The sequence below is a fragment of the Crocodylus siamensis genome, chromosome 2 (genome assembly GCF_052110815.1).
Source record: "Crocodylus siamensis isolate JL-2025a chromosome 2, ASM5211081v1, whole genome shotgun sequence".
NCBI lineage: Eukaryota > Metazoa > Chordata > Crocodylia > Crocodylidae > Crocodylus > Crocodylus siamensis.
In genome coordinates this window covers 171,869,428-171,891,064 of record NC_143396.1, presented here as the reverse complement: position 1 = coordinate 171,891,064, position 21,637 = coordinate 171,869,428, and the positions used below count along the sequence as shown (strand labels likewise).

General features: G+C 44.9%; 1 protein-coding gene across 2 annotated transcripts in view; it reads right to left on the bottom strand.

Annotated features, from left to right (window-relative positions):
* The window catches only part of LOC149871313 (acyl-CoA 6-desaturase-like), a 38,270-nt gene that overhangs the window by 3,850 nt on the left and 12,783 nt on the right, over positions 1-21,637 (bottom strand). For both annotated transcript variants that reach the window (XM_090032302.1, XM_090032301.1), the window contains 7 exons: positions 19,239-19,364; positions 11,541-11,601; positions 10,957-11,033; positions 10,651-10,748; positions 7,767-7,863; positions 1,736-1,815; positions 554-679 (listed from right to left, as the gene is read on the bottom strand). In XM_090032302.1, the coding sequence (XP_089888428.1) occupies positions 554-679; positions 1,736-1,815; positions 7,767-7,863; positions 10,651-10,748; positions 10,957-11,033; positions 11,541-11,601; positions 19,239-19,364 (665 nt within the window). The remainder of the gene's footprint in view (positions 1-553; positions 680-1,735; positions 1,816-7,766; positions 7,864-10,650; positions 10,749-10,956; positions 11,034-11,540; positions 11,602-19,238; positions 19,365-21,637) is intronic.

Genomic DNA, 21,637 nt, shown 5'->3' with positions numbered 1-21,637 from the left:
CTCCCGGCTAAGACTACATTCCCTATGTCTCAGAACTATCAGATAAACAGGGAGATGCTGTAGGCAATGACACAATTGCTTCTCAGGTTTAAATAGGCAACTACCAGTATAGCATGCTGGGAAAAGTGTCATATACCTAATAATCACCAAGCAAACAAACTCCTGGCTATGCAATGCTTTGCTGACCAGGATGGAAGGCACTCTGTGTTTTACAGAATTGTGCCTACTTCTGTTTTGGGGATTGCTATGTCTTTTGTCTTCCTATGATGATGTGATCTGGGTTTCCCATTGATCTAAACTGTCTTCACCCCATCAGAGGCAGTGGCATCATATCACTTCTACAATAAATCAGTATTTCTAAAATGGCAGTCCAGATGCTTTTTTATGTGGGGCAAAAAACCTGTCATTGCACTAATGTTTTAAGCTCTGATGCCATTTCTTAAGGTGCAGGGGTCAATAAAGCCAGAGCTCTGTATATTAGGGGGGAAAAAAGAGGTTACCGGAATGCTGGCATTGGCACTGCAGCCTCCAGATAGTAATGAAAGCCCCTTACCCAACTATGTCTATGAAAGCTCTTCCAAGAGTTTTCTCTTCATAGTGGATTCCATACTTGGCGCACAACGATTTGACCAGCGGTTTAATCTTCCAAAAGTTGTGACGTGGCATTGTTGGAAACAGGCTTGAATAAAGAAATAGAGAGAGACTGAGAAAAGCCTAGCAACAGTGCTCAGGGGACACGCATTTCTTTCTGCCTCCTACAGCTAATTATTTCTCCTTCTCCCTCAACAATACAGGCAGATAGAACAAAGTGAGTGAAATGCAAGCTTTGAAGTACTCTCTTTTAAGGATGCTCTCAAAAACAAATACAATCATTCCCATTCCAGCTGTGTCATGCCTCAAAACAAAAACATCTTTAGAAAGAGAATAAAAGATTGGCTTGACAAACAGAAGGAGATGCTGTCACCAGTACAGATGGCATATTAGTGTAGTAGGCAGTAAGGAAACATTGCTTGGCCTACTGAGGTGGCTGCCATTCTCTTTGGACAACAGCTTATTGTCTGTTGCTGAAGTGAATTGTCAGTGACTTCCTTTCATGTGCCTAGATGCTCGAAAAGCAGAGAAACAAATAAAGAATTTGTGGTCACATTACCCTATGCTGCTCAGTTGGGAACTGTTTTATTTCCTAAGCCAACTTCCAGGCCTGCCTTCACATGACCTCTGCTTTAAAATTCACATTGTCCTGGGTAACAATTCTGAAGAGTGGATCTAAATATGTCAATATCTTTGAACACTAGTATTCCCCCACTAGGTATAGGAGGGGCAGAGGGTGGGGGGCGCTGCTCTATAAATTGAAGACAATTCTTGGCTGGCAGAAGACAGAAAGATTTGATATAAAATAGATAGAAAAGCTCAATTTTGAGATGATTTAGTTGCCATTTTAATCCACAGGAGCCTTTCCATTGCTCTTAATCAGTGTCAAATTAAACTTTAAGGTCAGGAGGGTGAAAAGTTAAGTTGCTTGCGGTGATAGGTGAAAAATATTTGTGCTATCTGTGAAAAGAGATTAACTCCAGTTGATTTTCTGATCCTATAATATTCACTGGTACACATTCATGTCCCTTCTTCTCCCCAGCTACCATCTGCCCTCTTTGATCCCACCCCTGCCCAGACTGCCCAGGTTGTGACCTGCTTGTGTCCATAAGATCCCTTGCTATTATACCAGACTCATACTCACTGGTGCTCAATTTGGAAGTTCAGGTGTCCGGTGAACCAGTCATTGAAAAAGGACTGCTCAATATTGCACGTGGCAGCCAACTGCAAAGACAAGAAGACAACCATAAATGCCAGTGAAGCCTGAAAACACTTGAATGCCACTGGGTCCTTCCTGCATGTGACAGACACCAAAGCAGAGGTGTAACAATGCAGCCAGGTGCCTAGAACAGCAGAGACTTTTGGCTGCTGCTGTACCACTGGTGTGATGAGGTAGCCCGAGAGATACTTCAAATCGAACATGGAGATGTACCTCAATGCACCAGCAACCTGTAAGGTAAAACATTTGCTCAGAAGCTTTAGCTTTAGATAGGTCCCCTATATTCCTCTAAGCCAGTGTTAAACAAAATATGGCCCTGTAGCAGGGACCCCTAGCCCCTCCTCCTTGAGAGGTAAGGAGCCAACACCAAAGGGCTACAGTTATGTAGGCAGCTGGGCAAGGAGCAGTTACAGAGCAACATGCAGCCAGAAGAACCTACAAGGGGTTAAAGGGCAGTACAAAGCTGGAGCCTAGTAGCTAAGCTGCAGCACCTGGTAGCTGGTTGAGTATGGGGCCATGTGGTCTGAAGGGGCAGAGCTCCAGCCTACTAAAAGTGTGGATCTCTAAGCCAGAGGGCTTAGTCTGGCCCTATTTCCTACTGTGACCAGAATTTCTGCTGGCCTGGAACGTAACAATGGGGAATCCAACTAACCAGGTACCTGAAGACTTGCAATAGAGCCAGCAGCCAAAGGGTAGGTGACTTGGGCTTGGGGGGGCCAAATGTGCAGATGCTTACTGCACAGTAACTTGGTCTACCCCATGGTTAATTTGCTACCTGCAAATGCAGGTAGTAAATTAACTGTGGAGTAGTTACTGTTCAATAATGCATGTGTAGATGGCTGACCAGGAGCAAATTTGCTCCTGGGCAGCAAGGAGCAGGAGATCACTCCCTGCCCCCAGAAACTGCCTGTTGCCAGGATGGGTTCCAAGCTCAGAGTCTGGCCAGGACAATGTCCCCTTGCCCTGGCAGCAGGCAGCTTCCAGACTGGGCTTTGTGATTGGAGCAGGGGCTGGGAGACTGCTGTCCATGGGGATCTGCCTGCTCATGGGGTGGGCTCCAAGCTCAGAGCCCACCCTAGCAGCAAGCAGCTCCCAGGATCATGGAGCAATCTCCCAGCCCCTGCTCTGATTGCAGAGCAGAGGCTGGGACCTCCCTGCATGTGCAGATTTCCCCCCACCGCCTGACAGTTCCTGGCCAGCCCCAGGCTACACAGCGAAGTCTGCGTATGCAGCCTGGAGCTGGCTGGGGATTGTCCTGTTGTGGGGCAGGTTCCAGCCAGCTCTAGGCTGCACATGCAGACTTCCCCATGCAGCCCAAGGCTAGGTTCCAGCCCTACAGCTCTCTCAGCCCTGTGCCCTGATCAGGTGAGTGAGGCATGGGGCTTGGAAAGGGCTGTGGGGGAGGGGCAGGTTCCAGTTCTCTGTCCTGACCCAGCTGGGGACTTGCTGCTAGCTGCTCCACTGGTGGGACAGCTCCTCGCCACCCCTGGTTGAACAGGGACTCCCCCTGCCCCCTTCCCCCTCAGCTGGGGCTCACTGCTAGCTGCCCCACCTTCAGATCAGTGCACAGGGCTGGGACCTGCCCCTCTCTTGTATCTCTCTCCTAGCCCCATGTCCTGATCAAGCCATGGGGCTGGGAAATAGCTGCAGGAGGCACGCACAGCAGGGCCAGCCACAGGGAGTCCCCGCTGGGTACAAAGCTTGCCCCCATATGCACGGGGTGGGACAGCTCTGCAGCAACAGCCCTCCTGCCCCATCCACAGTGGGACGCCTTCCAATGTGTACAGGGCCAGGGATGTCTCTTGGCCCTGTGCTCCCTGTCAGCCCCTGGGCTAGTACCCCTGGGGAGCCTGGAGCTCCCCCAAGCTCCTGCAGGGGGGTAGAGCAGAGTAGGAGCAAATCTGCTCCCAAGAGGGAGCACATGTAGATGTGCTCCCCAGTAGGCTTACTACGCAGAATTTTTATTGTGCAATAAGCCTACTTCAAATTAATTGCACATGTGGACATGCCAAGGGAGACCCAGAAGGGGTTTATCAGTAGCTGGCATGGAACTGGAGGATCAAATGTAGCTGATAGGGGTGGATAGGACGCTTGAGGGGCACCCAACATATTGGGTCCTAGACTGTAAGAGCAATGTGCTGCATGGGACTGAAGCCCAAATGGTTTGGAGGCTGAAGAAAGCAGCTCTGCAGAGTCGGGCTCAGGAGGCTATGCCCAGTTAAGAGACCAGAGGCTCTCAAAAAGTAAGCATAGCCTTGCTGGGACCAGGGGCCTGGGATAGATTGTAGGCAGCCTTGCCAGGGCCAGAGGTGCTAGGGGGATGGCCAATGTGAGATAGGGCCAGAGACCTGGAAAATAAGACAGGCCTTGGTGCCTGGGGAGGGAAGTAAAGCCAAGGGGCTGACCCTAAGGAAACCAGGCCAGGACTAGAGTAACACCTATAAGATATGGATATGCATGTGGCTGTAGGAGAGGATGGAGGCCACAATTCTAGCCCTTAAGGCAACTGGGGCCTTAGGGGCTGGATCCCTATGTAGACAGACAGTATGTTGAGGGGTCAGAACCCCACAGGGAGAGCTGATATGGATTGGGTTGGAGTCCCAAGGCCAAAAGACTGGGCAGCTGGGCCAAGTCAAGCCCAAATAGGGACAGAATACAGAGAAAGCACCCAGAGCTCACCAAGCCTTTGAGGGCAGCCTCCCTTCTGTATTAATACCACCACGGCATGATATGGGCAAGGCAGCAGAGTGAGACCCTGAGGGGCTCAAGACTAAGGTGGCCATCGGGAAGCATCACAGCCACCCTTGGGGCTTATCCTGCCACAAGGTTATGGGCCAGATTTGGCTTGCAGGGCTCCCTGCAGCTCTGGAAATGTATCAGTATGGTGAATGGTAGCAGCACTAATTGTTGCAACTCCTGGAACTGTGACAATTAATACTATTCATACTCATCTTGCCACATTTCTGGATCTGTGGGGAGCCCTGCAGGCCAAACTTGGAGTGTGGCAGGCAGTGTTTTGATTTTTCAGAATAACAGGGCTGATTTGAAATTATTCTCATTGTTTTAGGTGTTGACCTGATCTCCTTGTAATTATTGTAACAGTAACCTCCTTATTTTTAACAGGAGGAAGCTCTTAGAAATGTCTATCACTTCCAAGTCAGAGGCTTGGAGGAGAGAAGAAGGGGTACTAAAAACCACACTATCAGCTCCCCTGCTTCTTCGGAGTAAATAGTTGCATTGCCTTTGGCTAGCTCCACAGGTCCAAGTTGCAAGTTGTAAAACCTGTGGCTTTGGCACCAAAACTGGATGCAGCCTTTAGCTATGGCCTATGTTCTCTGCCTTGAGAGCAAGTGTCTGTGTGCGTGTGTGCGGGGGGAATAAATAAATTGCATGTCTAGCTGGCTGCGTAATACTGAGAAAGTAGAGTGGAGGGTTGGGAGGAAAATGCAGTGTATAAGAAAATTCCCTTCTACACAGGGTTTTCATCTGACCCTAAAGCACAAAGTTTGAATACTACAGCATTTTTCCTCAGCTTCTGTTACCAATAATTATAAAACGTATATATCCTATCTTAAAAGTCTTATGCACTTTGTCTTGCTAAGCCATTGAAATCAATTCTACATGGTGACTACACAAGAAGTGCATTTCCAAACCATGCACCTAATTTCTAAACTCATAAAGAATCCTGCAGACCTCAAGAAGTTTTACTCTCATGCTTAAAGATAACAAAATACTTAAATGTACCATTGGATCTGGGCCCAAGTGAGTAGAAAATCTTGCCAACCTTTGGAAGCTATACCTTGAGGAAGATGACCTCAGTAGCTACTGTTACTTTATTTAGGGGAGAGGTTCAGTTTTTACTGATATCACCTTTAACACAGTATGAGGTACCTTGAACCAACTGAGATCTGAATTTAGTTCAGAACACCATGGGTAAGATGTTGTATCCTCTCATCTGGAAGCTTACTTAAGGCTGTGGAAGGCATTTTGGAGACACTGCTGCTTCTATTACTGGTTTTCCTATAATATGTTCAGACTTCATTTTTTTTCCTTTTAAACTCTTCAGGAGGAGTTAACTGGTTTGGTGTGCCTGTGGCTGATGTCCAGGAAGCTGCACTGACTTATACTACCTGAAAATCTAGTCCCTTGACTTTCATGGAATTATTTCTGATTTACATGCATGTGTTCCCAATGGGCAGATCTAAGGTTTTGAAAAGGGGGGTGCAAATGATGCAACTAGTGTTGCAGGGACCCATTCCCAAAGCAGACAGAACGTTCCACAGCAGCCTCTGCCAGGGACTTCCTTGAGTCTCTGAAGCTGATGTCTCTCCCCCATGTATGCACCACTGTCCTCAGCTGACCCTGGGAGAAGGAAGCCCCAGAGCCACTCCTGTCACTGCAGCACCCTTTTGGAGTACCCCACCTGCATGGGGTGTCATGCTTAGCCAGAGACACCAGTGGTGATGAGTAGGTCACCCCTTCTTTACCTGCCTTCTGCTTGATCCCTCTGGGTATTAGGCCTGTGCAAAGCAGCAAGTATTTAATTCTGATTCAGTCGATTTGGAAGGACAGTGATTTCAATTTGGTGATTCAAGTCACTGTCCCAATTTGATTTGGCCAAATCGGATTCAGAGATTTGGCGCTGATACAGAGATTCAGCCATAGACTATAACAGGGAATCACTAAAATACCTATAACTTTGCCAATTTTGCTGATTCAGATGAAAATACCAAGGATGGTACCCCCTTCTGAGGGCATGAAGCCTGCCAAGTTTCAAGGAGACAGGTGCAGGGGTTTCTGTGAAAGTGCCCCTCAAACAGTTGAAAGCAAAACTCATGTATCACTTGTGTGTGTTAAGATGTGTAAGTTGTAGCCGTGTTGGTCTAAAGACATAGGCAGACAAGGTTCTTTGGGTCAATCTGATATCTCTTATTAGACCAACTGAATAGTTGGAGAAATATATCTTAGCAAGCTTTCGGGTTTAAAAACCCTTAGTCAGGCTGAGGAACCATCTGCAGTTGGTGTGTGTGCTCTTCCTGAATGGAAGGAATAGTAAAGATGCTAGACACTGGGCTGCAGGCAAGAAAGCCAGTCGGTGAAAATGTAAATTGAGGTGTCGGGGGGGTAAGAGACAGGCAGCGGTGGAAGGGGGTGTAGCAGTTAAATAGTGGAGAGGTACCTGGGGAGTTGGATGTCAGGCAGGTTATAGTACATCATAAAACCAATGTCTATATTGAGTCAATGATTTTTTATATATCCTGTAGATTTATGAAGTGAAATTTGTAGGCTTGTCTGTGGAAAAGTGCTTTGAAAATTTATACAAGCACTGAACTTCGCTAACCTCATCACCAGAAGCAAACTTCCAATAGCCCAAAACACACTGAATGGATTCAGAACATGCCATGACAAGAAATGCAAAGCCTGTCAACATATCTCTAGTACCCCCACAATTATTATATCCCACAACAGAAGCATCACCATTCCTGAATCTTACAGCTGCATTTCCAGAAATGTTATATACCTCATCACCAAATGCCCTGATAGAAAATACATAGGAGAGACCAGACAACAACTGCACACCAGAATGAACGCACACTGGAAATCTATTAAAGACAAAAACACTCAATTACCAGTGGGAGGACATTTCTCAAAAGAAAACCACTCTCTCTCCAATCTCTCAGTTGTGATCCTCAAAGGAAATCTACAAAATGCCTTTTGTAGACAAGACTACAAACTTCACTTCATAAATCTACTAGATATAAAAAATCATGGACTCAATATAAACATTGGATTTATGACACACTATAACCTACCTGACTCCCCAGGTACCACTTTTACCTGCTACATCCCCCTCCTACCCTCCCCGACTGCCCAGCCATTCTCTAAGTAGCAAATTTAATTTCTCACCTATTTTTAGGGTGAACAGGGTTGGGAACATTAGTACCATAGCCATTACCTGAGAGCTGAGCCAATCTCTGTGCTTCTCATTGTCAATTTCCATTGGAATATGGTTCATCTGTGTTACCCACACAAACCAGTGACTTTCCAGAAACCTTCAAAAGGAAGAACAACAGCTGACATCCCAGATCAAAACACAGTCCATAAAAATTGCCATGGCGGTGCAGAGTAGCCTAGGTAAAGCTAACAACAGAGGAGATAAAGGGAGTGGAATATAGATTGTAGTCGTATTATATACAGAGGAGGCATAAGATGTCACAAGTATTTCTTCAAGGGAATGGCAAAGTCTCTGATTCTGAAGAGTAGAAAGAATCAGTTCTGCAGTACGTTTGTTCCCTCTTCTGGCATTCCCTCTAAGGGCTTAAAGCAATTAGGATACTGCACCATGTTAACCGTTAACACTCTCTCCTTCTTAGGTGGATTGCTTTTTCATGCTGCTCTCTGGTTTTCATCTCAATTCACCACTTTGCATGTCAGACAGTAAGAATGAACCTGGAAACACACTCTGAACTCGCATTGATCCCAGAGATTGTATTCTCTCAACCCCTACCACTCCCTGCCCATAGTCACTGATAGTTTTCTGGTTTTCAGCCTCAGTAGAGGCCAAAAATGGAACAGGCCCTAGGAGCCAAAATGCCTAAGCAAATCTTCAGTTTGGGACAAATGGAGACCTTGACTGGGTAGTTATATTGTTTATACCCTTGTTTAGCACTTTTTCTTTAAAAACATAGATGAATTCAATCTACATGGTTTTCTGCCTTTTCCCAGAAGTAACTTCAAATATAAGCCAGAAAGAACAAGGTGAAGAAGGATCTAATAACTGTTCTCAGGTCTTTTCGATGGCCTTGGTGGTTGTTGTGCACCCCACATGTACTGTGTAGTATTTTAACCTGGCAGCTAAAGGATTAAGGTCTGACTTCTGCAATGTGATGCACAGCTTAATTAGAACAATCTGAGCTTGTGATTCCTCCAGCTGCCTGGATGTGCCTGGGGTCAAACTAAAGGTAGAGACTTGCATTTATATTCTAATAATAGTGATGTCTCTGTACAGTCTGTATCTTCTCTGAGCAATGAGGGCACCTATACATGTGCATCAAGGCTGCTCCGATATGCTGTAATTACAAGACACTGGAGTGGACTCAATTAACTGAGTCTGCTGGAGCATGGTAATTACCACAATCCAGCAACTCCAGTGTCATATGCATCAACATCCCCGCACTGAAAAATGGTGGCAGGGGTGCTTTAACTAAAGCTTGTTTGAGCTTTAGTTAAAGCACCCCACCGCCACTTTTTTGGCATGGGGATGCTGATGCATAAGATGCTTTGGGCACTTTAATTAGATCTGCTTTCAGAGCTGCTCTAATTAGTGCCCCCTCCCCCCTTCCATCTCCTGGAGCACGTGTATAAATGCCCTGAGAGACCAGCAAGGGAGAGTTTTCATAACTGATTAGAATGCCAGGCTTCTCTACAAAACTCCTTGCACTCTTTCCTTATTACCTCAACTTTAAGTCAACTGTTGTTGCTACAGAAATGCCGCTTATTGATTCTTCATTAAGAACAGGAAGCAATATTAGTGGGAGGAAACCTGATCCTATATCCAACCAAAACAAGGAAATCCAGCAACAATAGCTCAGCTGTTGTAAGATTTCCAGCTTGACTGAAGAAGGAATTGGCTTGCTAAACTTTTAATCGCATGAACATTTACCATGATTTCATTAATCAATTTAATGACAACTTTTGAGGGTCATGTTTCTCTAAGGACCTGATCCAACATCAGTTGAAATGAGGAAGTCCTAAATCATGGCCAGAGTAATTAAAATAACATGGAAATAGAATTCAGATCCCATAATTTAAAGAACCTTTATATAGTTTTTCCTTTTTTGGGGTAGAAGAATCATCTTTAGATTAATTTCTTCCTTTTTTAAGGATTTGAGTAGTAGAATTGAATATGCACCTGCCTGCACCCTGGGCATGACTTAGCAGGGTCACAGAAAGTACTTCTAGAATAGAGGCATGAATTAAATTCTGTGCTAGTTTGGAACATCAGTCAATCATTGTGTAACCCTTTGAGTGTTTGGTGTAAGCCCTGTTCTGTTCCTCATCCACATTAAAATGTGATTGGTTGCAATCTATCACTCCAGAGCTGGAGCTTTTTAAGTCCAGCTGTAGCAGTTTGTGCTTTTCACTCGGGTCCTAAGTTGAATTCTTGGTGTAATCAGCTAAGAGGTAGTCATCACAATGGCACCATTTTTATAACGGGAATATAGAAGTAATGATCCTTGAGTGTGTGGACTAGGGGCCACCCAGCAATGCACATTGCCATGCTGGGCGATCAGACTGTAAGTTCATGTATGACTTCTCTCTGCCAGGAATTGGAAGTACTGTGAAGGTGGTGTTTTCCCCTCTCAGAAAAAGAGAACACCCTCCATTGTTCCTAAGCTACTCTCCAGCTGATCTGGGAGGAAGTTGCCCTGAAGGGCTGGATGACATGGAGCCACTGGGGCAACTTCACATGTGTGGGGGAAGGAGGATGGAGAGGTGTGCAGAAGGGAGGTGAAGATGGAGAGTCTCATCTGCCTTCACCAACATTAGGGACTTCTTAATAAGGAAGCAGACACTAAAACCCAGTAACAGACCAATTGGTGTAGGGGTAAGCTTGAAGACAAACTAAAATGGAGGTTAAGGGGGAGATTGAGACAGGGGAAGCTAATGAAGATAGTGGTAGGAAGCAGCAGAGACTGGGAGGGATGAAGAGAGAATCTGGATAGCGTGATGTAGAGCAGAATGAGTTTAGCTTGGCATTGCTTATCCCCCTAGGATGGTTTATGGTGCCCATGGTGAAGGGAGGGGAGAGCAGTGGGGAGGCCCTTTATCTCTCCTACCTGACAAAGGTGAGGAGAAACAGGGACCCCAGAACTCCATAGAAAGGGATGAATGTGATGAAGTAGCGTATGTAATAACTGAAGGCCCAGATCAGGTCCTAGGGAGAGAAAGAAGAGATTATGTATTACAGGCAATGTACGGTCTTCCACCTCCCTCTTTAAACCAGCTGTCCTTGCAATAAGGACATAATCCTCTTCTCTCCCTCCTCAAAGAAGGTTCTTTTGGGTATCAGTTGGGCCTTTTCTTCCCCACCCTCCAGATGAGATGGGGCTCGATGCGCAGGACAGAGATGTTCTTTCACTCACCGCCCAGAACTTGTGCCTGATCATGCTCATCATGATTTGCATTTGGAAGTACACAGGGATGAGGAGAGGTGGGAAAACTGAAAAGCAAATGCAAGGTATCAGCCATCAGGAGGCAACTGACTGTAACATGAGATAAATGGACACTCTGGGAGATGGAATTATGGACAGCTGCCTGCAAAGAATACCTGGGGGAGGAGGGGGTGAGAGCTGTTAATAGGCAACGCACAGCTCTTTCCTACTGCTTCTCTGTCCTGATTACCTTCAGGTTCTCAAGCAATTAGACCTTAGACTGTGTTCAGAAGCCCAGCGCTTCTGCTGACAGGTCTTTATGTTGAGGGCTGTCACCTACTCTCAACCATTTGCCTTACTTTATTTAGCCACTTAGTGTCAGCAATGATGTCATGAAGAAAGCAGGGCACCTGACACATTGCAGGTAAAGTGCGAAAGTGATTACAGGCTCTAAAAAGGGATTAATAAAAAGGTGGAAAATTGTTCTCCCAAAGCAGGAGGGAGTGGAACAGTAAAGGGGCATTTTCCACCCTGTGAGCACTTTGGGAAATGAAGGGCACAGTGCGGATACTCACCAAGGAAGAAGTACTCATGCTGATGGTTGTAAGGCAGGTACTTCAGCTTCTTCTTGCCATACTAGAAGGGGAAAGTGGATGTCAAAGATCTGGCTCAGCTTGTTACACTCATAGGTAAGGAGGAACCTATTGAGGATACCTCTTTAAGTTTAAATATCTCTAGTCAGAGCTGGAGACTTGTGACCTAATCTGGTTCTCCTGAAGTCAAGGAGTGTTTTGCTATCACTTTAATTGGGAGTGGGATCAAATGCTCACAAAGCTGTTTCAGTTTCCTGCTGTATGTAGATTAGGATACTTGAAAAATAGGTTGGCTAATCACTGTCAGTCCTACTGTACGGGTGTGGGCTGATCTTGCATTGACAACTTGTTTTAGCATGACTTCCTAGTGAACGCTGCATGCAAATCCCCTTCGGATTTTTCTATTCTCTTCCTAAACAGAGGGGATTAAACATACTAATCAACATGTGTTTGCAGAGTATTTCTTGTCTTCCTATTTTGGGCCCAGTACAGGAGCTGAGGAATGCTTCTCGTTGGTGGGAGCAAGAGAGATGGAAACATGGTAGGACTTGTTCTTGTTTCTGCCATGGACCCTGTTTGATTTAAGAAAAATTATCAAGGGCAGGTAATCAGTGAGAAAAGAATATTATTTCCAAGCTTCTGTACATAAGCCCAATGGCGTTCACTTTTGTGAAACACTGCCATCCGTAACAGGGTGACTGGACTTTTTGATTAAAGCAAATCCTGTTTACATGTGATAGAATAGGTGCATCCTAGCTACACCTGATTAGCAGGAGGAGGTGACACTTGGAGCTAATAAAGGGAGAAAGAGGAAGCAGGAGTTCCCTCGACTGTGTGGTCTTGGGATCTTGTGCGAGGTCTTTAAGACTAAGGACTAGGATGGTAGCAGAAGGGCTTGGATACTAATCTTCAGTCAGTCATTCAGCCAGACAGGACTGGAGAAGACTGCGGATACAAAAAGCAGCAAAACTGTAGAAGTGGGAAAGCGGTAGTCAGAGGTGCCTGTACACATGGTGGGAAGCTGCTATGAAGTGGGATGACTACAGCACATTGGAACAGACTAGATTAATTGAGTCTGCTGGAGTGTGCTAATTAGTGTGCTCTAGCCAGCCACCATGTCTTGTGTATCAGCGTGGCCATGCTTCAAAATGGTGGTGGGGGCGGTTTAATTAAAGCTCATTCAACGAGTTTTAGTTAAAGCACCCCTGCTGCCATTTTGAAGTGTGGGGACACTGACACATGAGACACCGTGGGCTCCTTAATTAGAGCAGCTCTCAGAGCCACTCTAATTAAAGCCCCCACCGCAAACACGTGTAAAAACATTGCAGATGTAAGGAGGACCTGCCCTCCTTACCTAGAGAGGCCAGTAGAACAGACACAGCAGATGGTCATTCCCACGTACTTCTCCGAGATGGAGGGCTGCAGGGAGAAAGCTAAGGAATGAAGGAGTCAGAGGGGCTTGCTGTCCTGTCCAGAATAACTGTAGTGGGATGTCAAACACTGGGCTGCTAACACTAAGGTGTTGGGTCATAAATTTGGTTATAGAAAGTATATACTCAAGGTCATTCTTTTTTTGACGAAGTATAAACAAAAGCAGGGCGAGGTTTGGTAGGGCCATTGTGGCTGATGCGCTAGGAAAAAGGCTGTGGAAAGAAACAAAGATAAGAGCAGATTCTGATTGCTAATTATCTTTTTGTGTGAAATTTTAAAAGAAAGTTATATTTTCTGCAACTTTTTCTTCAAAAAAACCAAAAAACAAAAAAAACCCAGAGCCCAGCTTTTACTGAAAATTGAATATTCTTATCTGAAATGTTTGGATTTTGGTTCCCAGTTCTCATTAAAGAACTGGAAAACTCTGACCCCCAACAAAAAGTAATAATCCGGTTAAAAAGGTTCTCTCATTTTGCTTGAAACATTATTTTATTTCTCATTGACTAAACTATTTTTTCAAATTTTAGCCAGCTCTAAGGAAAAAAACATACTCTCAGGCAAAAAAAATGCTTTGTGGCTAAGATACTGGATCAGGATGTGCATCAGGAGATCTGGATTAACTGCCAACACTGCACAGCTTTCTTGTCATAGAATCAAAGAAGTCGGATCGGAAGGGACCTTGTAGATCTTCAAGTCCGACCCCCCGCCTGGGCAGGAGAAAAAACAAAACAAAACAAAAAACTGGGCTCAAATGATCCCAGCCAGGGAGGCATCAAGCCTCCTCTTCAAGACCCCCAGGGTAGGAGCCAGGACCACTTCCCTTGGAAGTTGGTTCCAGATCCTAGCCGCCCTGACCATGAAATAGTGCCTTTGGATGTCTAATCTAAACCTCCTCTCCGACAACTTGTGGCCGTTATTCCTTGTTATGCCAGGGGGTGCTAGGGGGAACAAGTCTCTCCCAAACCCTTCTGGTCCCCCCCTAGCGAGTTTACAGACAGTCACCAGGTCTCCCCTCAGCCTTCTCTTGTGAAGGCTGAACAGGTTCAGGTCCTGCAGTCTCTCACTGTAGGGTCTCCCCTGTTGTCTCCAGATCACGTGGGTGGCCCTCCTCTGGACCCTCTCCATATTGTCCCCATCCCTCTTGAAGTGTGGCGCCCAGAACTGGACACAGTACTCCAGCTGTGGCCTGACCAGCGCCGCATAGAGGAGGAGGATCACCTCCTTGGCCCTACTTGAGATGCACCTGTGGATGCACGACAAGGCCCGGTTAGCCCTGCCAACTGTGACCTCGCATTGTCGGCCCATGTTCATCTTGGAGTCAATAATGACTCCAAGATCCCTTTCTGCCTCCATGCTCTCAAGAAGGGAGTTTCCCATCTTATAAGTGTGCTGCTGGTTACTACTGCCCAAGTGCAGCACCCTGCACTTGTCAGTATTGAAACACATCCTGTTTTTGTTAGCCCACCCCTGTAACCTATCCAGGTCTTGCTGCAGTCTTTCCCTCCCTACTAGTGTGCTCACCTCACCCCAAATTTTGATATCATCAGCAAATTTAAACAGGGTGCTTTTCATCCTGTCGTCTAAATCACTGATAAAGAAATTGAACAGTGTGGGCCCAAGAACCGAGCCCTCGGGGACTCCGCTGCCCACTTCCCGCCAGGTCGAATATGACCCATCTACCACCACCCTCTGAGTGTGACCCTTGAGCCAATCTGCAATCCATCTGACTGTGTAGGCATCAATGCCACAGTCACCTAGTTTTTTAATGAGGATGGGGTGGGAGACGGTGTCAAAGGCCTTGCTGAAGTCCAGAAAGACTATGTCCACGGCAACACCTGCATCCAAGGTGTGACCCGGTGATTGAGTCATTTCATTCCCCAGTGTTTCTCATCTACAAAGTGGTTATAATAAGCTTTCTTTTTCTTTTCCCCCATTGGCTGTCTTACTTGTCTATTTAGATTGGATAGGTTGGAGAGTGGGGACAGTTGCCCTTTATAGACACTGGTACATGTTTGTGCTGCAGCACTGGATGCTTTTAAAAGAGGTGCCAGGTGCCGCAGTGCAATATGCATCTGTTTGCATGCAACACACCGGATCTCCAGTGCATCGCAGCATGAAATGTATGTGTATAAATGCTCTATGTGTCTTGTGTAGAGCCTCTCTCAACAAAGTCCTGAACTCAGCTGAGGCCTGTGACGATCCCATCTTAATAATAAGAGGGCAGTTGCAGAGATACTTTTGATTCCATTAAATCTATATAATGGCATTGTGGATTTACACTGTGCAGGCTACTCTGAATGGACATGGCCTATGGCCAATCTTAGCATGCACAAAGAGGGAGTGCGTGTGAGGGAACTTACTCCCGAAGTAAGCTATCTCTTCTAAGGGTGTCCTCGTGGGGAATTAGTGCAGAGTAGCCTAAGCACTGTAAATTTACGTGTTTGCTTACTGCACCATAGCTTCCCTGGGTAAACAAGCCCTTCGCCTCCCTGCAGCATCTGTAACTCAGGCAAGCTGTGCAAAGTAATAGCCTGTAATATTGTGTGCAGTAGCACTGATGCGAGTTTTATTATGGTTTTGTAATGTGTTACATTACAGGTCTGCAACAGGGGGTTGGACTATCTGACCTCCTAGGTCCCGTCCAACCCTATTAATCTATGATTTTGTTGTTAGTAATAAGCAATATTCATATGGTTATGGCAGTAAAGTTAAATTACCAGAACTGTAAAGATAGTGGCAGAAGAATAGCAGGTACACATGACTGATAAAATCAGGTCACGGACAGTCTGGTAGTCTCCACTATATAAAATAAATCTACAGTGTCCAACTTGTATCCAGCAGACTGCTGCTGCTGTTAGTGGCAGTGGGGAGGCCAAGGTGTGATTAGACCAGGCTAAGAAATGATCCCTCATAGTAAGGGCTATGCTCAGAGCTGAGAACCTACCACAGTGGCTGTCTTTCATATGGAAGAGGAGAGTATCCTGCACCAGCAACCTAATACCACTAATTGTGTGAAGTCCTTTGCTTGGTGTCTCCACTCAGTTTTCTTGTTTTAAAATCTCTGATTCTGAGGTGCCATTGCTGTTATCATCATTTTTTTTTTTTTTTGTCCCAAGTAATCTCTTGATTTCTGGGGCCTGTGATTTATGCCCCCCTTACCTCCCCACTAGATTTACCTTCTCATGGGGCTTTATCTACCTTCACCACACATCAAGAGGGCTCATATTTGTCACCAGTTTTCTGGGGTTCTCTCCTGTGTTCCCCCCACTAGTACTTTTCTTTTACATGTTTATCTCCAAATTTCTGCCCGTCTCCTTGGACAATTTTTACTGATTCCCCACTCCCAACTATTTTGTCCCTTTCCCTCTCAGTGAGTGAGGTCTTCTGGGGCTTGTTCATGTCCATGAGTTTGATCCAACAGATCAGTACCCTTTGTCACTTATAAATTCCCACACCTTATGTAGCACCAATGACTTCATGGATTGCACTTTTATTTGGAGGGAATTAAGCAAGATCTGAGTTCCGCAGGGCTCCAATTTTGGCTCCATCACAGAAAGGTCTGGACACATAAGAGGATCCAAATACAGTTATGGTCTACATACTGTACTTCTAACATACATCTTCAGAGAGCAAAACAGATTCTCCATTGCCATAAGCATCCATATTTTGTTATTTCATGACAATGGGACTATGATCTTTGTGCAAAACTCAGCCAGCAGGAGCCAGATTTTCACAAAATAAATTGGCATACTTCATTGACTTCACTATGGTGATGCGCCCAGTATGAAACCTCCTCTGGGTCTGAAGTGGTGGATTTAATTGCTGTGCCTTAATATACCCTGTAACTAAGTGTGCAGTGTGGCTCTCAGTAGCTGTGGAGCCATGACCAAGAAACTCAGTTGCCGTAAATCACTGTAGCTTCAGTGATTTACACAGTTGAGGACTTGGACCTTTGTCTTTTAATAAACTGGTTTTCCTTGTTTCTCAAGGAGGCATCCTGCTTCTGAATTGCCTCCGTTTTTGCTTACTCAAGGGCAGGGGCAATAATCATTTGCTGCTAGCCCATGCTGGCAGAAAACCATTCCACCCCATGCTGCCAGCTCAGCTTTGCTGGCTGGTGCATTAAGAGATGTAGTCAAGAGTTCATTTTTTTCCTGCCAATTCCCCTACCAGCTCTGGCTGGGAAACAAGCAAGTATTTTGCACACCTTTTACTGGCAAGCCCAAAGCCCACATCTGGACTAGATGCAGGGATACATGTCGGGGCTTAATCTCCATGGGTATAAATTGTTCAAGCAGGACTGGCAGGGAGGAAAAGACAGGAAGGAAGCAAGGGGAGCAGCAAAATGAAGACATCAGATTTCAGAAAGACAGGCCTTAAGAAACTCAGGGAACTGGTTGGCAGGATTCTCTGGGAGACCAGTCTGAGAAGAAAGTTTGTTCAGGAGAGCTGGTCTTACTTTAAGACTATTGCTCCTTGTCCTGTCTGCTGTGGCCAAAGAAAATAGACTATATGCATCCTCCATCTAATGATCATTCAGGTATTTGAAGAGAAACTTCTGGAGATGACGAGCATGACAGGATCAAGCCCCAGAGGTGGCCACAACACCCCTTAGTGGCTGCACCATTCCTACCCTGCACAGACTCTTTAGGTATCCTCCCTTTCCTTTTGCCTGCACACCTTTGTTAGGATTAATTGGTTATGAAAAGGGAGGCTACCACAGGGTCCCTGAGTGAGCCCTTGTCTTGTTACTGGTCGGTGGGTCCATCTCAAACTCTGCTGATCCCTGTCCTGTCTCTCAGGCATTAAGTGGGGTCCTCCTGGCCCCTTCCGTGTTCTAACGCACCAGTTCCCTTACGGGCTAAAATCCTGCCTTGTGGCTTAACCTCAGTATGCCCTAGACACTCCACAGCAGTCTCCTCATAGCCCCTTGTAGCCACCTCCGCTAGCTTAAACTTAAGCAAACAAAAAATAACAAGCAACTGCTTAACATACACTATCTCCCCCTCTTGGGGTTCAAGCCCAGTGGTTCCCAAACTCTGACCGATTGGGCACCACCAATTTAAAATGATACAATCTTAAGTACCACCAGCACATTTTTGTCATATAAGGTCATTATAATAAATCTGCTAATGCACACCACTAACAGGTTGTCTGCATAGCACTGGTGGTACCTGTACCACAGATTGGGAACCACTGTTCTAGCCCAGCACAGCTGTCCTTCCTTTATTCTGATATGCAAATTATGGCTGCTAGTTTGGTTGCCATACCAGTACCCTTGCTACTCAAACAGGGCTCTGCCCTACCGTCCTATTGCTAGCCAGCTAGCCCAGCAATAGGTGCTTGCAACCTATGTGTCCCTGGCTGCTTATTCCCTTGCAGCCAGCCCATAATGAGCAGTCTTCCCTCTGACCTGGGGAGCTTCCTGCAGATGCGTCTTCCTTAAACTAAAGGAGTCCCCAGTTCCTTGTTACAGAGGGTTTGATTAGGTGACCTCCTGAGGTCCCTTCCAACCTTACTATTCTGTGATTTTGATTGCACCCCTGCGTGGGTGTTCAGTTCAACCAAGACTTGTACTTAACATCTAAAATTGAAGTACTGTAGGATTCTGCACCCTATACAATTTCCTCAGATCTTGTCTAAAGCTGGACAAAGCAAAAAATCCTTGCACCCGTGTTACCATGATAGCTCACCTCAGCTGAACTGCAAGGGGTCCAGTTAAGTACACATTTCTACTCATGCTTAGTATATATGGAAAATGGCTACACTAAATATTGAAAGACTCTGTATGCCGAAAATGAGATCAACTTTTTAACTAAATCTATTTGTACTCAAAAGTGAGTGTCCTCTGCCATTCTCTCTCTATACCTTAGCTCATATTTCTGGATGAAATTTTTTTACTGGCTTTCTACATCCTGTTTTCACTCTCATTCCTATCATTCTCCCCCCTTTCACTCCCCCTGCTGCAATTCAAAAATACAACTATCTTTGGGCTGGGAATGGGGATGAGAATTTATATTGGTTGACCTAATCATGGCCCTTGCATCTTTCCAAAACTTGGGCCCAACTCCTGTCAGGCAATTTTCTTTTGGGTTGGGATACTTCTTCTCTGCATTTCTTTGATATTGAATCTTAACAACTAGAGTTTGGTCCATCAGATACAGATCGCCTTTTTAAAATTTCACATACACAATATTTGCTGAAGACTTTCAGGGAAAGTGCCACTTTCTTTTCATCCCACTGTCTTACCTCAACAGGCTGAGAATCTCCCAGGACAAATATGTGTATCATGTTCACATCTGGGTCCTTCTTGAAGATATTGGGCTTTGCATGATGTTGGAAGTGACGGTGATTCCACCAGTTTGCTGAAGCACCCTAGGGATGGGAAGAAGGAAGAATAGTTAGTCTGTAAAAAGGCATAGTTTCTCCCTACTATGATATCCATTTCAGTGCAATTTTGATTATACCCAAACAATAGACTATCTTTTAAAATTGTTATAAATGTTAAAGAGCTACATCCTTAGTTCATATAAATCTCACTAATATAGGGGAACCGATTGAGACTATAAAGGGGGAGATACTATGGCACTATGGGTAGAAGCTCACTCTTGTAAGGGAAGGAAGGTGTGAGAGTAGCAGGATAAGGATAAGGGAGTTCAGAAAAGCAGATTTCAGTACACTCAGGGAGCTTGTAGGGAGACTGTCTTGGGAAGATGTTTTTAAATGATGCACGAATGTAGAAGAGAGGTCAATTTCTGAAAGAGACCACATTAATGAACAACTGAAAGCCATCATGACATGGAGGAGAGAGGGGAAGCATCATATGAGACCACTGTGGCTTCCTGAGGAGCTCTCTACTGATCTGAAAATCAAGAAGGAATAGCAGCAGAAGAAAACATGAGGACACATAGTGAATGAAGAGCACAAAAGAATAGCAGGAATCTGTAGGAAAGTTAGGTCAGAAGGACAGTTAGGTACAAAACTAAATTCTTTTAACAAGGAGCGTGTTAACAAGGAGCAACTAAAATCATTTAACAGCAACAACAAATCTTCTGTGAATATATGAAGAGAATGAAGAAAACAAAGGGATACAGAGGTCCATTACCACATGTAAAAGGAGAGCAAATAAAGGACGACACAGAGAAGGCTGAGGTATCTGAGGTTGTCTTTGCTCCAGTCTTCATGAAAAAGGCAAACTGTGATCAGACACTTCATTAGCGATGATAAAGAAAGGACATGTTATAGAATAGGTAGATGACAGACGGATCAGCCAAATCTAATGAAATTCACTGCGTGCTGTTTAAGAACCTAGCTGAAGGAATATCTGAACCACTGGTCGTTATCTTCAAGAATCTGTGGAGGATGGGGAGAGGTCCCAGAAAGGCCAGGCAAATATAGCACCTACCTTTGGGTGGGGGGCGGGGAAGAGGAAAAAGGAGGTTTTCTGGAAGTTCCAAACCAGTCAGCCTAACTTTGATTCCTGGAAAGATTCTGCAACATATTATTAAGCCACCAGTTTGCAAGTACCTAGAAGATAAGGGGATTTTTTTTTTTAAAGCAAGCAAGCCAATGTGGGCTTGTTAAATATAGATTCTGTCAAACAAATCTAATTTTCTTCCTTTGACAGGGTTACTGGACTAATGGATAAGAAGGAGGCTGCATATATTATATATCTTTAATTCAGTAAGGCTTTTAACACTGTCCTCACAATATTCTCTTAAACAAGGTAAGAAAATATGAACCTAATATAATCAATTCAAGGCAGGTGCACAGGTGTTTGAGACACTGCTCTCAGAGAATAGTTCTCTCTAACTGGGAGGGCATTTTAAATGCTTTTCTGCTTAGGTCTGCCCTATTACTGTTCAATATTTTCATTAAAGATTTGGAAGAATAGGAGTCAAGAACGTGAGACCAGATGGAATGGTGCGCCCAGTTTTGAGCACTAGCCCTTACAAAAGATCACGACAAACCGGTAGAATCTAGAGGAGAAAAAGAATGACGTCAGGTTTGGAAAACATGGCACACGAAGAAGAATGCTGCGGGGGACAGAGTTATTTAAGTCACTTGCTTTGGAAAAGGCTGTTATAATAATGATGACCATTTGTTCTCTGTTGATACTATGAAAAGGGCAAGATGCAAGAATTCATAACTCAATGGTTGTGAAAAGTTAGAATAAGCTATACAAGGATGTTGTAGAATCTGCTTAATGGGAGGTATTTAAGAACAGATTTTTTGTGTATATAGTCTAGGTATACCTGACATTGCCTCATTTCAGGGTGGTAGGCTCAATGGCCTCTTGAGGACCCTTTCCATTCTTTATTTTTATGATTCTATGAATTCAGTTTAGCTGAATTAAAACATTCTATTCACTTTGTGTGCATGTGAAATCAGCCCAAACTGCACGTAATCCCTAATATTTTTAGTCTAAAAAGCAGGCAGGCAGAAACCTGTTCAGCATGGGGAGTACAAGAGAAATGACATTCTTTGCTCTAACCTCTATCATTAGTGTCATCAGGCAAGTCAATGGTAATCGTAGCAACAATGTGATGAAGGCTAATCTGTGTTGGTTTGTGTCATGGAAGAATCAAGTTGCGTGTGGGGGCCAATGACTCAATAGAAAACTGGCTAGTGAAGATTTTCCTCCCAAA